A 13593-nucleotide genomic window follows, 5' to 3' on the forward strand; every position below is an offset into this window, starting at 1 on the left:
GGGAGGCCTCTTGGACTGAGCTGTCATGGCAACATTCTTCTCCTATTTTGAGAAAGCCAAGGACATCTGCAAATGTACACAACTACAAGAAAGAGACTTTATTGTTAGATAAGAAAACAAATATGAGTGAGGTCTCAGCCAGGGAAGGAGACATTGTACCTGGGTTCAATTACTTTGTCGAACTGTGTGTGTGTGTGTGTGTGTGTGTGTGTGTGTGTGTGTGTGTGTGTGTGTGTGTGTGTGTGAAATACACACTCCATCACAAAGATTTGCTCCAGGCACAGTCTCACAAGCATACACTCAATATTAAGAAGAGTGAGAACTGTGTGGGAAAAATTCTAGAACTCACTGGTTGGCTGATTTCCTGGGAGTTGATGGCTGCTGCCTGAAGATTGTTTTCAGCCTCTTAAAAGTTTGTAGTAGTATGGGCCGGGAAGGTGGCGCTGGAGATAAGGTGTCTGCCTTGTAAGCGCTACCAAGGAACGGACCGCGGTTCGATCCCCCGGCGTCCCATATGGTCCCCCCAAGCCAGGGGCGATTTCTGAGCACATAGCCAGGAGTAACCCCTGAGCGTCAAACGGGTGTGGCCCAAAAAAAAAAAAAGTTTGTAGTAGTTGTTGTGTTTATGTTTATGCCAACCATGGAATGGATGAATCAGCAGCAATAAGGGGTGCACAAAAAATCAGATAGAGTCACGGAGAAAAGTGCATTTCCGCCAGAGGTTTTTGAGCAGTCTCTTGGATCTAAGTGCCTGCCAAGCTTCTAGCTCTCTGCTGCTTTCCCTGCCACTTTTATTAGCCAGAATTAAACATAAATCACCTGAGGGTCAGGGTTGATGTAATTAACCTAATTATGCTAATTAATTCAGAAAAGGTAAAAGGAAAAGACAAAAGTAATTTTACAGAATGACAACAATTCCCTCTATTTCATTTCTTCAAAAGACCCATGGATGGGGGAAATATCTGATAGGGATTGGCTGACAAAGTAATTTGTTGGTGAAGAGCAGTCACATATCTTTAAACACAGATACAAAAAAATTTTCAAAAAAAAATACTAGCAAATAGAATCCAACAATTTATCAAGAAGGTTATACACCATGATAAAATATTCATTCCAGGTATGTAAATATGATTTAACATAAGCAAGTCAATCAATATAATTATCAATGAATATCAATGAAAGAAAAAACAAACCTCACATGATCATATCAATAGATGCTTAGAAAACATTTGAAAGGCCAAACACCCATTCATGATAACAACCCTCAAAAAGATAAGAATTGAAGAGATTTTTCTCAATATCATCAAAGCCATTTATCACAAGCCTATGGAAAACATTATACTCAATGAAAAAAAAAAAAACTAAAGCCTTTCCTCTAAAATCTGGCACAAGGCAAAGTTACCCCCTCTCACCACTTCTCTTGGAAGAACTTGCCGTAGCAATTAGGGAAGAAAAGACATCAAAGGTATTCACATATGAAAGGAAGAAGTGATGCCCTTGCTGTTTACAACTGACATATACTGTATCTAAAAAATCTTAAATCTTATCTTAAAGACTCTACAAAAAGTCTTTAGAAACAATAGACTTGTCTAGTAAAGTGGGAGGCTACAAAGTTAATACACAAAAAACATGGTTTTTCTATACATAAATAATAAAAGGGAAGAAAAAGATACTTAAAAAATAATGCCATTCAGAATTATAATCAGGTATATCAGAATATATCTGATTATATCAGTAGATCAGTAGATCAGAGTCTAGTTAACTAAAGATGTGAAAGATCTATATAAAGATATCTACAAAACACTGCTTAAATAAATAAAAGAGGAAATGAATAAATAGAGCTATATACCCTGCTCATAGACTTGGAGGATTAATATTATTTCTTGTCATTACCCCTGTAGCATCCCAGCAGCAGCCATAATAGGGGTCCACCCTTTTAAGAAAGAACTTAATCAACTGTCATTGGCTGGCAGTTTTGCTGGTGGTATAAAACTCCACTCTGAGTGAAGCTTGGGATGGGAGTTTTTAAGTGGCAGTTTTGAGTAGCAGTTTTGAGGAAGAGTTTGTGGAGGGGTGGACTAATGAACAGTCTACTCCTGACTACTGCTTGCTCTCCTATTTTTCTTTCTTTCTTTCTTTCTTTCTTTCTTTCTTTCTTTCTTTCTTTCTTTCTTTCTTTCTTTCTTTCTTTCTTTCTTTCTTTCTTTCTTTCTTTCTTTCTTTCTTTCTTCTTTCTTTCTTTCTTTCTTTCTTTCTTTCTTTCTTTCTATCTTTGTTTCTTCTCTTTCTTTCTCTTCTTTCTTTTTCTCTATTTCTTTCTTTCTTTCTTTCTTTCTTTCTTCCTTCCTTTTTTTATTTCTTCTTTCTTTCTTTCTTTCTTTCTTTATCTTTCTTTCTTTTCTTTCTTCTTTCTTTCTCTTTTCTTTCTTTCTTTCTTTTTCTTTCTTTCTTTCTTTCTTTCTTTCTTTCTTTCTTTCTTTCTTTCTTTCTTTCTTTCTTTCTTTCTTTCTTTCTTTCTTTCTTTCTTTCTTTCGTTTTTGGGTCACACTGGCAGGCTCAGGGGTTACTCCTGGCTCTATGTGAAAAGGAAAGTCAACAACTAGTTACACCAGCCCCCACTGCTGTACCTCATGAAACTTAAAGGTCAGGTTTTGTAACCAGAATTCTGTGATTTTCTATATTTATACCTGCTTTTTGTATCTAACCCTTTTTTGTTATAAAAAGGAAGTTTATATCAACCCTAAGCTCATGTGATAACTTGTACTACCTCAGAATGTCTTAGCATATGTTATGCCCTTATAAGGAAATCATCCCTACCCCCTCTCCCCTTCTTTCTTTTTGTTTTGTTTTTTTTTTCGGGCCACACCCATTTGATGCTCAGGGGTTACTCCTGGCTAAGCTCTCAGAAATTGCCCCTGGCTTGGGGGGACCATATGGGATGCCGGGGGATTGAACCGCGGTCCTTCCTTGGCTAGCGCTTGTAAGGCATACACCTTACCTCTAGCACCACTTCGCTGCCCCCCCCCTCCCCTTCTTATGGTATATAAGGATGAACAAAGAAATCCATGTGGTCCTTTGCCTCTGTTCGGTTCTGGACGGGTACTGGCCAGAATAAAAAACTCACTTGAGCTATTGCCTGAGTGACTGTCTCTTCATTTCTCTGCATCAAAGCAGCATCTGGACTACAGAGCCTTTCATTTGGTGAGCCAGCCAGGAGTCCTTGATCTGCCCAAAGTGGAGTGATGAACCAACGACTCGGTGGGTTCTAAGCAGTGTGTCTTGTGTTGTTGGTCATGATTTGATGTGTGTTGAAAATAGCAGTTTATCTTGTGTTGTTGGTGGTGATTTGATGTGTTTTGGAAATAGAAATAGGAGAATGGTAGTGTGACTGAGGACTTGAAAGTCCCCACTCGACGTGGATTCCGGGTGGTAGTAAACTGACGGGTTCAAAACCTATAGGTCACGACCCTGAAGGCTCCTCAGGAGTTTGATTTTGCTGAAGTGGGAAGATGTTCCTGGGCTGTAGTGGTGAACCCTATTTCTTTTAATTGGAGATTTTTGTTTTGAGATTTTTGTTTTTCCTTTTGTGTAAGTGTGTAGGTGTGTGTTGGCTTTATTTCCTTGAATTCTTTTTTCTTCACTTCCTTTGTTCCCTCCCATCTTTCCCTCATCTATTCCTTTGATTTTCTATTTCTCCCATTATGGGTCAGCAGCAAAGCACTCCTTTGTATCTTACTCTGGACCACTGGTCAGAAGTAAGGACTCGCACACTAAATCATTCCCTGGTCATCAAAAAGGGCAAGTGGCATACCTATGCTGCTGAGTGGCCTACCTTTCAGGTTGAATGGCCACAGGAAGGGTCTTTCCATATTTCCCTAGTTCACAGAGTGAAGGACATCGTGTATCGAGCAGAACCCCGTTCCCCTTCAAAATCCTCCGCTTCCTCCTTGCCTTCCCCCAAGCTGCAGGGAGAGGGGGCAGGAGTAACCCCCCTGCCTCCATCACCCCCTGAGTCCATGCCAGACGAGAGCCTAACAAGGCCAGCTGCGGGGACCCACAGCAAACAAAGAGATCCGACATTCGGAGCTTTGCCAATCATGCCACTGTGACCAGTAGGGCCTATGGTGGATGATGGGGGTGGGGGAGAAGCCTACCCTCCAATATTGGCTCTTCTCCTCTTCTGACCTATATAATTGGAAGCTTAACCACCCCTCTTTTTCTGAAGACCCCACAAGGTATAATAAGTAGATAATAGATGAGAAGTCGGATGGGTTTTAGGTTAATATTGGATGAACATATGGATAAATATTGGATGAGTAGCATATGTGTTGATGATGCACTGATGTTATATAGATGGTGTTTACGTAGTGGATATTATATAGGTAAATGGTGAATTGATACATGGATGGAAAATATATAATTGATGGGAAGTTGGATGGATTCATACTTGCTGGATGAATGGATGTTTTGATAGACATTTACCCATGATAGGTAATAGATGGTGAACGAATGGGTAGTAGATGGACAGATGATAGATAGGTAGTGAGTCTGGGTAAGTGGATTCATGACAGATGACTGGATGGTTGAATGGAGATTGATGGTAAATGGATGGTGGATGGAAGGATAATAGATGGGTGAATGGAGGATAGTATAGTAGATGGGTGGATGATGGACAAATGGTGTATGGAGAGTAAATAGACTCTTAATGGATGATTAGATGGTTGGGTGGATGGTGATGGAGGCTGGATGGTAAATGAATAAATAGTGGATGGATTTATGAGTGATTTATGGATGGTGGATGGGAAATTGATGGATAAATGGGTGGTGGATGGATGGATGGATGGATGGATGGATGGATGGATGGTTAGCAGTAGATGGTGACTAAGTGGATGTATGGGTGCATGGGCGGGTATGAGAGAATTACCTGCAGGTATCCTCATCCACTCTCTCCTGAAAGATGAAACACCAGAATCAATTTCAACAACACTCTACAAGATTCTTGGGGCTGTGGATGGATCTAAAAACATTCTAGATTCTTTACCAGTTCCAGATTCATAGCAGTGGGAACTCAGCCATGGCCCCATTCCCCTTGAACACCCCTACTTTCTTCTTTACAACTTTCAACTTCTTTCCAATGTTCCCAACAACTAGCTGCCAGAAATACGCCTTCTCTAGTTAAGCAGATACTTTCCATGCTTTCTCTGACAGCACATCCTTGGGAAATTCTTGCCTGATTTACACACTCAGTGTCAATTCTCTTAACTTCCAGAGTATGCTGACTTACACTTCCCCTTCTTATCTACTTATTTTATTAATATAAAATTGCTTCTTTATTTTCAGCCTCTCTACTGTCCATCAGAGATCTATGAAGTTATGAAGTGATTCCTTCAGCATCTTCAGGATGTGTGACACTGTGATTAGTGCAAACCTGAAACAACAGTTTAGTGAACAGCCTGCCTGGGACCATTTCTATCTCTAAAGCTGGGCTGGGTAAGGAAGATGGCTACAGTCTGCAGGTAACTTACCTGCTTTTCTCATGTATTCGTACAGAGCCCTGAATTTTCTAATTGCTGAGAAGGGACAGGAAACTACTATGTGAGTGGGGAGCATAGCAGAGTGGGGCAGGAACATTGTGCCTGATGAACAGAGAACCAGCGTGTGGTTCCCAGGAAAATTTGAGTGGGGAGAGGAGGAGCATGGACTGTGACCCCTCTGCAGGGATCCCCCACGAAGAGTTCCCCACACTGGTGGAACAAATTATACAAAACGCTCATGGAAGAATGCCAACAAGGACATACATAGATTGGAGCAGGGACTCACCTAGAAACCTAGGGCACTCTAGAGGGCTCCACAGCCCTTATGCAGCTACCCTTCCAGCCTTTTTCCTTGGTAATCACAGAGCCACAGGAAGGACAGATTCTGAGTCCCTGAGCTACTCCAGCAAGTTCATAGAGCTGGAGGAGGGTCAGGAGGCCCAGTCTATTGACATCTGGTCATACCAGAAGTTTCCCACCAACATCAGGGTGCTTGTGGTCTCGGACGAATGCACCTTCAACTGTGTGCTCTGGTGCCCTCTGCTGGCCCACTCCAAGGAAATTGCTCTCGGGACACTCCAATTTTTTTTTCTCCCATCCAGTGGCTCTGTGATGGGAAATGTCTGAACCTCTCTATTTTCTAGTTGCCAGCGTTAATAACAAAATTGATGTCACATGTGATGGAGAGACAGAATGGGTCACTGCACATGGAGATCTCAGCCTGTCAGGATTCACCCTGTCTACACACTTAATCCCAAAGTCATTAGATCTTGTTCCCAAGTGGACAAGACTGCAGGTATGAGGCTGAAGGCAGCTCTGTCTGGCTCTCCTGCAGTGCTCCCTCCCTCCCTTCTGGTGCCGGATCAGGAGTCTTCTCTGTCTAGGAAGGAAGAGAAACTTAGGAAGCCAGTGGGCTCCAGCTGAGCCTTACTGAATGATTGTCCCTGATTGGGGTACTGAGACCGCAAGGATAGTGTCCTTGCATGGGTGACAGCTCAGCTGCATATTGAGGGTGACTTGTTTGCACACCATGTCCAGGTAGGAATATCTGGGCCCCTGGGCAAAGTGGACCCAACTAGAAATCAAGATCTTAGGATGGTTGGAAGTAGCTGTTAGCCAGAGCAACCCAGATGGTGCCAACAGCTCAGAGCCTGGAAGAAGAAACCTCTCAGGGTGGAGGACCCAGAGCTGATGGGCTGGTAGCATTAAGGCTGGCAGCTGTGGGGGGCCCTAGGGCACATCTAGAGCTAAGGCCCAGCCAGGTGCAGTTGGAGATCTTTATTGGTCTCATAACTTTTTTCTGCAGGGCAATAGAGCAGGGACACAGAGGGACCTCACATAGTGGGCTCCTGGGGCAAAGCTGATTCTTCAGGGTTGACCCTGTTATGAGATCAGGAATGTACGGGGTTGGTCACTTTGCCCAGAAAGAGGAAGCCCTGTGTATCCTCAGAGAAGAGGGCCACCAGGAAGGGCCTGTTGAATATCACCATCGTGGAGAAGCTTCCAGAAAGGAAAGAAGCTTTGATGCCTGTGGCGGCCGCTGCTTCTGTGCCATTCTCAGCCACATCCAGCACAGCTTTGTGGACCACCTGTAGGGACACATATCCGATGTCAGTAGGGCAGGATGAGAGGAGGTGGCCAGTTTCCTGAGCCCCTGCTGGTCACTTGCTCTGCAAGTTCCCTCTCAGTGTCATACTAGATCCCAGAGTCAGAAAGCACAGGACTGGGGACAAATATGCCAATGAAATGAAGGTCAGGACAGATGGCAGTGGGGGCCTCTACCATGTCTGCTAAATGCAGGGATGTGTTCACAGGCCCCACCATGGGTTTGTGAGAGGCAGCACTGTGCTCCTCCTTAGTGCCTAGACACAACCTCTGTGGTTGGAGCAGCTGCTGGACTAGGCCCTGGGACAGAACAGTGTGCAGTCCCACCTCATGCTTCCCAGGGGTCTGTTACAGGCCAGGCTGTGCCTTCATATCTCTGCTATACACACTGTCCAGAGCCCAGGCATGATGTGCCCAACCACCCCAATCCAAATCAGCATTTCTTTGGGGGGTACAGACAGGTCTGTGATCCCACCTAAGGGCATCTCAGCACAGCTTAAAAGGACTCACTACCCCTGAGCTTCTCTCTGGTGTGGGCCTGTGTGAAAGCTCAGTACCAAACCCATTTCCTGATGTAGAAACAGAGGCTAGAGGGCCTGGATTGGCCCCATGGCAGGAGAAGGTAGGACTTTCCACAGCTGGGCTGGAACCCCATCACAGAACAGAAGAGATCTCCTGTGGAATCCAGGATACAGTATTGTCGAGGGGGACACAGTAACCACTGATTAGGCTGCCCCTCTGTGCATTGGCTGCTTGGATCATGACCTCCTCAGAGGCCAACAGGTCCACAGGTCTGGCTCACCTCAGAAACATGCAGGTTTCGGTTCCCTGTGAAGCCTGAGAGATCCGCCTGCACGGAGAAGACCTCACTGATGCCCAGCTTAGGCAGGACTTCCTTCAGATTGTAGTCCCCAGAGATGGAGAATTTGGGCAGGAACAGGTTTATCATTCTGAAAGCAGAAAAAAAGTGTGAGAGTGAGGGGCCAGAGAGATAGCATGGAGGTAAGGTGTTTGCCTTTCATGCAGAAGGGCAGTGGTTCGAATCCCAGCATCTCATCTGGTCCCCTGTGCCTGCCAGGAACGATTTCTGAGTGTGGAGCCAGGATTGACCCCTGAGCACTGCCAACCCCCCCAAAAAGTGTGAGTGGTACAAGTGCTCCCCACCACTCAGTTGGTTAATCTGGGTTCCCTGACTCCCTGATCCTGCTGAATGTGGTACCTTGGGTCCTGAATCTGATTCTTGAAGCTCACTCAGAGGAGGAAGAGACATTGATTCTGTGGGTCTGTGTGGCCCTGCAAACCCTGAGCACCAAGGATTTTCTAGATCTTCTTACATGCCCCCACTGACCTCCTGCTCCTTCTGCCTTTATCTGTTGCCAACCCCCCAATTGCTCCCTGCAGGGTCTTCCACCAAGATGCTTTTCCCAATAAATTTTCCATGCCACCCCCACCTAAGCTTCTTCTTGCCTGCTACACAACCTTTCTGGCGTCTCTTCGAAGGATCTATGTATGTCTTAGATTTATCTTCTCAGGAGCTTGTAGTTGATTCCTTGATACATGTTTCTGGTTTTAGACACCCTGTGTTTAGGATAGAAGTTTTTCTTTACATTTTCCTGTGATGTGCTTATACAAACAGCCGCACTTTTATTATCGACTACTTTTTCCTTTAATAATTGTAGACAATATTGTTTGTTTACTAAAAACAAACGAGGGAATTGTTGTGTATGTAAATATTTTAGGGAATTACTATGCTACTCACCCAAACCTGATTGATGATTGTGCCCTACCCTAGGGTGTGACCTGGCATTCTGCCCACACCCTAGGGAAGTTCCTGATTCTGCTTCCACCATTGGTTGGTATCTGATCCCACCATTGGGTGGTACCTGATTCTGGGGGATAAAAACAAGGGTCTGTGGAAGGCGAGAGGCTTTGCTGGAACTGAGGTTAAGTATTTGGACTTCAGTCTTGTACACCGAATACAGCTAATATTTCCACAAGCCTGACTGTCTGTGAGCTGTTAACCCACCATTTAACCTCAGACCCGTCGGTTACACAGGGTGGCAGACGCCTGCTCTGAGCTGAAAGAGAAAGACCTCATCTTCCCTCCTCCCTCCATCAGTCAACCTCTTCAGGGGCTGACTTGCAACACTGAGCTACCTCCTCCAACTGCCCCTCTAAAGTTACAAAAATCCCCCATCCAGGGTGCCAATTCCCTCCAGTGCTACCCAATTACCCATTCAATCACCCTCAAACACACCCAATTACTGCCCAGTTGAGGAGAATTATTGTCCCCCAGAGAAAAGCAGGCAGAGGGTCAGGGTTCCTGGGCAGGAGCCCCCTTGAGTCTGAATTTATGCTCAGTTACCAACCCACTCGCAGACTACATGAATGAGAATGTGAGTTAAAGAATAAATGAGTGAGTGAATGAAATACAACTTATTTTACCCCAAACAAAGATCATCCCTGGTTGCTTTGTATCTGTTTGTTTACAACTTGGTTCCCCCAAATCAAAGATCATCTTACTTATAAACCTGGGTGGGTTTACTGTCCCACCCAAGAGTGATCTCTGCATGCAATAAAAACGGTAGGTCTGGCAGGCAGCGATCGCCAGACTAGATAGAAGACTACCAGACTACACGTGTTTCAACCTCAGCCTGGTTTGGATTATTTCATGCACACCCTGATTCAGACTCATTCTCCTGGGCTTGGAATAAAGGCACTTGGGGGTTATTTTACAATGAATGACTGAGAATAACTATGAGTAAAAAAGTGAATGAGGGATTGAATGAATTATTGAGTGACTGATGCTTAATTTTGGTTTGGAACTCCATCCAGTAGTGCTCAAGGCTTATACCTCGCTCTGCACTCAGGGATCTCTCCTGGAGGGGCTGGGGGGACATGAAGGGGACTTTGGGGATGGAATTTGAAGTACCATGTGCATGGCAAGCCCCTCCCCACCCCATTATACTTTCTGACCAGAATGATTCTGTCACAGCCAGGGCCCAGCTGTCCCCAAGCATGTCTCCTCCCAGCCCCACTGTCCTGTTCTTTGTCCCCTGGCCTCATGACACTGAGACGGGGGACTGCTGGGAGTGGTGGTGTTGGGGAAACATGTGAGTGCTGGGCTGGTTCCGGGCTACTCACCTCTTCTCCTGATCATTCTACACTCAGAGGTAGACTTTGTCAGTCTTGGTACCTCAAGAACTAGGCAGGCACCCGTGCCAGGGAGCCTCAACACCATTGGAGCCTCTACACCAGGTATCCCTTTGCTGTCTCTGAGATTTGGGGGTCCTGTGGCCTAAGGCAATGGGGAGGAGAGGACCAAGGAGGAGAGTTTCGCTGAGACTGTGGGGCATTACCTGGTGCTCATCGAGTCTCTCCAGTGCTGGAAGGTGCTAGGGTTCATCGTCGCCTCCAGCTCGGCCATGCGGCCCTGGTCCGGGAGGACAAAAAGGGCACAGGCACGGCTGTCGCTGTAGGGCAGCTGCACCACGGTGATGCCCAGAGCCTCATCACGAAAGTACAGCATCTGCGTGTCGTCCAGGCTCATCATGGGCACGTTCTCCACCCTGCTCTCGTTCACGTGGAAACTCATTGGGAAGGTGTCGCGGGGGTCGAAGGGCGTCTTCCACTTAGCTAGAGGCAGAGAAGGGTCGGGAACCTGCCCAGGACCTCAGGATGGCTTGTCCCGCGGCTCTGCCCTGGTTCCTTGTTCCTGAGATCACATTGGGCAGGCCTGAAAGTGGACCTGCAGGGGCTGCTCATGGCAATCAGAGGAAACAAGCTCCTGATCTAAAGAGTCCCTGAGCATGGGAATCATCACTCAGGCTTGCAAAGAACACAGTGCCTGCTCTACCCATCCCCATGCACAGTTGCTCGGAATAAGGACCATCTCTAGGCTCAGCTCCCAGGACCCAAAGCTGGTCAAACTGGGAAAGCTGCCAGTGACTCAGACCTGGGAGCTGACGGAGCCCTTCACGTGCCACCCCCCAGGCCCGATCTCCTTACCTACCCAGCCATGCCCCACAGCTCCTGTGTTCTTCTGCCCTCTTCTGTCCCCTCCTTGTACATCCATCATGCTGTCCTCTATCGGACCTATTCTGCATCCTGGACCCTGTAAGTTCTGAGTGCTGCCAAGTCCCCCATGCCAGAGTTCAGACACTCCAACTTCTGAGCCCACCACCTTGGGCTCATGGTCTAAAAAGGGGTAGCTGAGTCCCCATGTAGGCTTCAGGATCCTAACCTACTGAGCCATGTTAGAGCAGGTTCAGGGGCTCATAGCTGGTCCATCTGGGCTCAAAGTAGCAGAGAAACCAGAGATGTAGACCTGGGAGCTGGCTGAGCCCTGCAGGGAGCCAATCCCAGGCCTGTTCTCTCCATCCTGCACCTCACTTGCCCAGTCCATGCCCCGCAGCCCTTTTCCTCTCTGCCCTCTTTTGGACCCTCTTCTGCATCTCATGCTCCTGCTGTCCTCTCTTGGACCTGCTCTGCATCCTGGGTTCTCTAACTTCTGGGTGCTGCCAAACCTACTCCCAAGTCCTGAGCCAACCCTGAGCTCCTGCTCTTCCTGGTCTGCAAGGGTGACCAAGCCTCTGTATAGGCTCCAGAATCCCAACAGGCTTTTGGAGCAGACCTAGGCCTGGGTGCTCCGATAGAAGCCCATTTCCTTCCCAGGCCCAGGACCCCACCTTTAAAGAAGAGGCAGTTCACCAACACCATCACAGTCTGTGGGTCTAAGTCCTTGACAAGTTCCTGGATTTTCCCTTGAGTTTTCTGCTCCACATAATCATTGATGAGCTTCTCAGCAGCGGGGGGATCCTGGAAGTTGGTGGGGAAGGCATCGGCTGTGTACAGGGTCTGGGCCTCTTGCTGGAAGCTCTCCAGCAGATGAAGCTGCTGGTCCACGAACACGGCAGTGCTCATGTTGAGCTGCAGGTGGGTTCCTGGCTTGCTCAAGTGGCTCAGCAGAAGATGGAAGCCCTGATGGATTTCAGCCTCAGAAAGCTGGGTAAGGTTGAACTTGAGGCCCTGGAGAGTCTCGATCTGGGTGTTGCCACGGGCCCCGAGGGCCAGCAATGCCAATGCCACAGAGACGCTGAGTGGAGAGAAGATCACATTGTCCCCAGGATTCTGGGTGGCCAAGAGCTTGTAGAGGCTGAAGGCGAAGTCGGTATTGCTGCGAGCTAGACTGAGGCTGTTGTCCGTAGTCCTGTTGTTCGGCTCCTCTGGGGACACCATCTCTGGCTCTGTGGTGCCCCCAGGGAAGCCAAAGACATGGGGGCAGAGCACAGCCAGGAGCAGGGCCAGCAGGGGAGACATGCCTCTACACTCAGTCTGGAAGGCAAAGCAGCTTCCAGGCTCGGGATAGTGGAGTCCCTGCTGCCTCTTCTGGGAGGAACTATTGTGTCAACAAATAGCACACTAGACCTTCACCCTGGCTGCCTCTGCCAGACACATGTTTATCTCAGGCTCATGCCAAAACTTTTGTCATCCAAATCTCCCCTCAAATCATTGCTGGTAGAAAGGGCTCATTTTGAAGGCACAGGGTGGACAAGTGGATGTCTGAGTTTTGTTCAGAGCTGCATCTCCCTGTGTTCTGGGTTGAGACCCCATATGGGAAACTCAGAGTCTCCTCAAGGATCTGGACTTGTGCTCAAGGGACCTCAGAATGTCTGACTGCTGAGATCAGGGTTTTGCCTCCCAGCCCCAGGAAGTCTAAACCCAAGGGTCCTGGTGGTTGTACAAGCTGTATGAGATGGTTGTTCACTGTACAAGAGTCCTCACATATGGGAACCCAGCTGTGGTAACCCAGTTATACCATCAGACCACTGCCTATGTAATAACAGCAGTGCCAACACAAGCCAACAGTCTATGTCTCAAGAGCCATTCTTTCAGAAAAACTTGTCCCCTACACACACACACACACACACACACACACACACACACACACACACACACACACACACGTGTCAAGCTTTAGAGTGAGCTTCAAGTGATTCCAGAGTTCTAGGGTCTCCACTCATATCCTGTCATCTTCACATTTCTACCCCTGATCTTGAAGGTCATGGAGGGTAACCTAGGATTTTCTTATATGAGTATAAAAATGTCAGGATTACCCTTCTCAGAGACCCAATCTCAGCCCAGACAGACAGGGACAAACAGCCAGGCAGTACAAGTCAGTGGCTTCTTCTGGACTATGGCACCTCCTATGCTCCCAACTTGGCCATGTCCAGAGACCTGAGCTCTACCTGAAGTGACCTTGAGGTCTCTGCTAAATCCTGGATTCATTTGGGTCACAGATTCTTCCATAGAAAATTCCAGCTCCTCTTTATTCAGGTAAACCTTCCCTGAACCCCAAACCAAAGTCCAAAACTCCCTGTTTGAACTTCTTGATTTTTGAATGATTCATCAGGATGTGTGACACCCCCCAAAATAAATAGGACCTTAGGACACA

The 13593-nt window shown here is 47.0% G+C and overlaps 1 protein-coding gene across 1 annotated transcript; it reads right to left on the minus strand.

Annotated features, from left to right (window-relative positions):
* Positions 1-6881: 6881 nt before the first annotated feature.
* LOC126003577 (serine protease inhibitor A3N-like) lies at positions 6882-12557 on the minus strand. Its single transcript, XM_049769856.1, has 4 exons — positions 11828-12557; positions 10499-10775; positions 7942-8089; positions 6882-7123 (listed from the first exon to the last, which is right to left on the minus strand). The coding sequence occupies exons 1-4, from the start codon at positions 12456-12458 to the stop codon at positions 6926-6928; spliced, it is 1254 nt and encodes a 417-aa protein (XP_049625813.1). The 5' UTR covers positions 12459-12557; the 3' UTR covers positions 6882-6925.
* Positions 12558-13593: the final 1036 nt, after the last annotated feature.

Source organism: Suncus etruscus, chromosome 3 (genome assembly GCF_024139225.1).
Source record: "Suncus etruscus isolate mSunEtr1 chromosome 3, mSunEtr1.pri.cur, whole genome shotgun sequence".
NCBI lineage: Eukaryota > Metazoa > Chordata > Mammalia > Eulipotyphla > Soricidae > Suncus > Suncus etruscus.

What these genes read in the sequence shown, in the direction of transcription:
- LOC126003577 (XM_049769856.1), bottom strand. Translation starts at nt 12,458, where the DNA reads ATGTCTCCCCTGCTGGCCCTGCTCCTGGCTGTGCTCTGCCCCCATGTC. An exon ending in GAACTGCCTCTTCTTTAAAG is followed by an intron (nt 10,776 to 11,827) that starts GTGGGGTCCTGG and finishes CTCTGCCTCTAG; the next exon opens with CTAAGTGGAAGACGCCCTTC. An exon ending in GAAACCTGCATGTTTCTGAG is followed by an intron (nt 7,124 to 7,941) that starts GTGAGCCAGACC and finishes GTGTCCCTACAG; the next exon opens with GTGGTCCACAAAGCTGTGCT.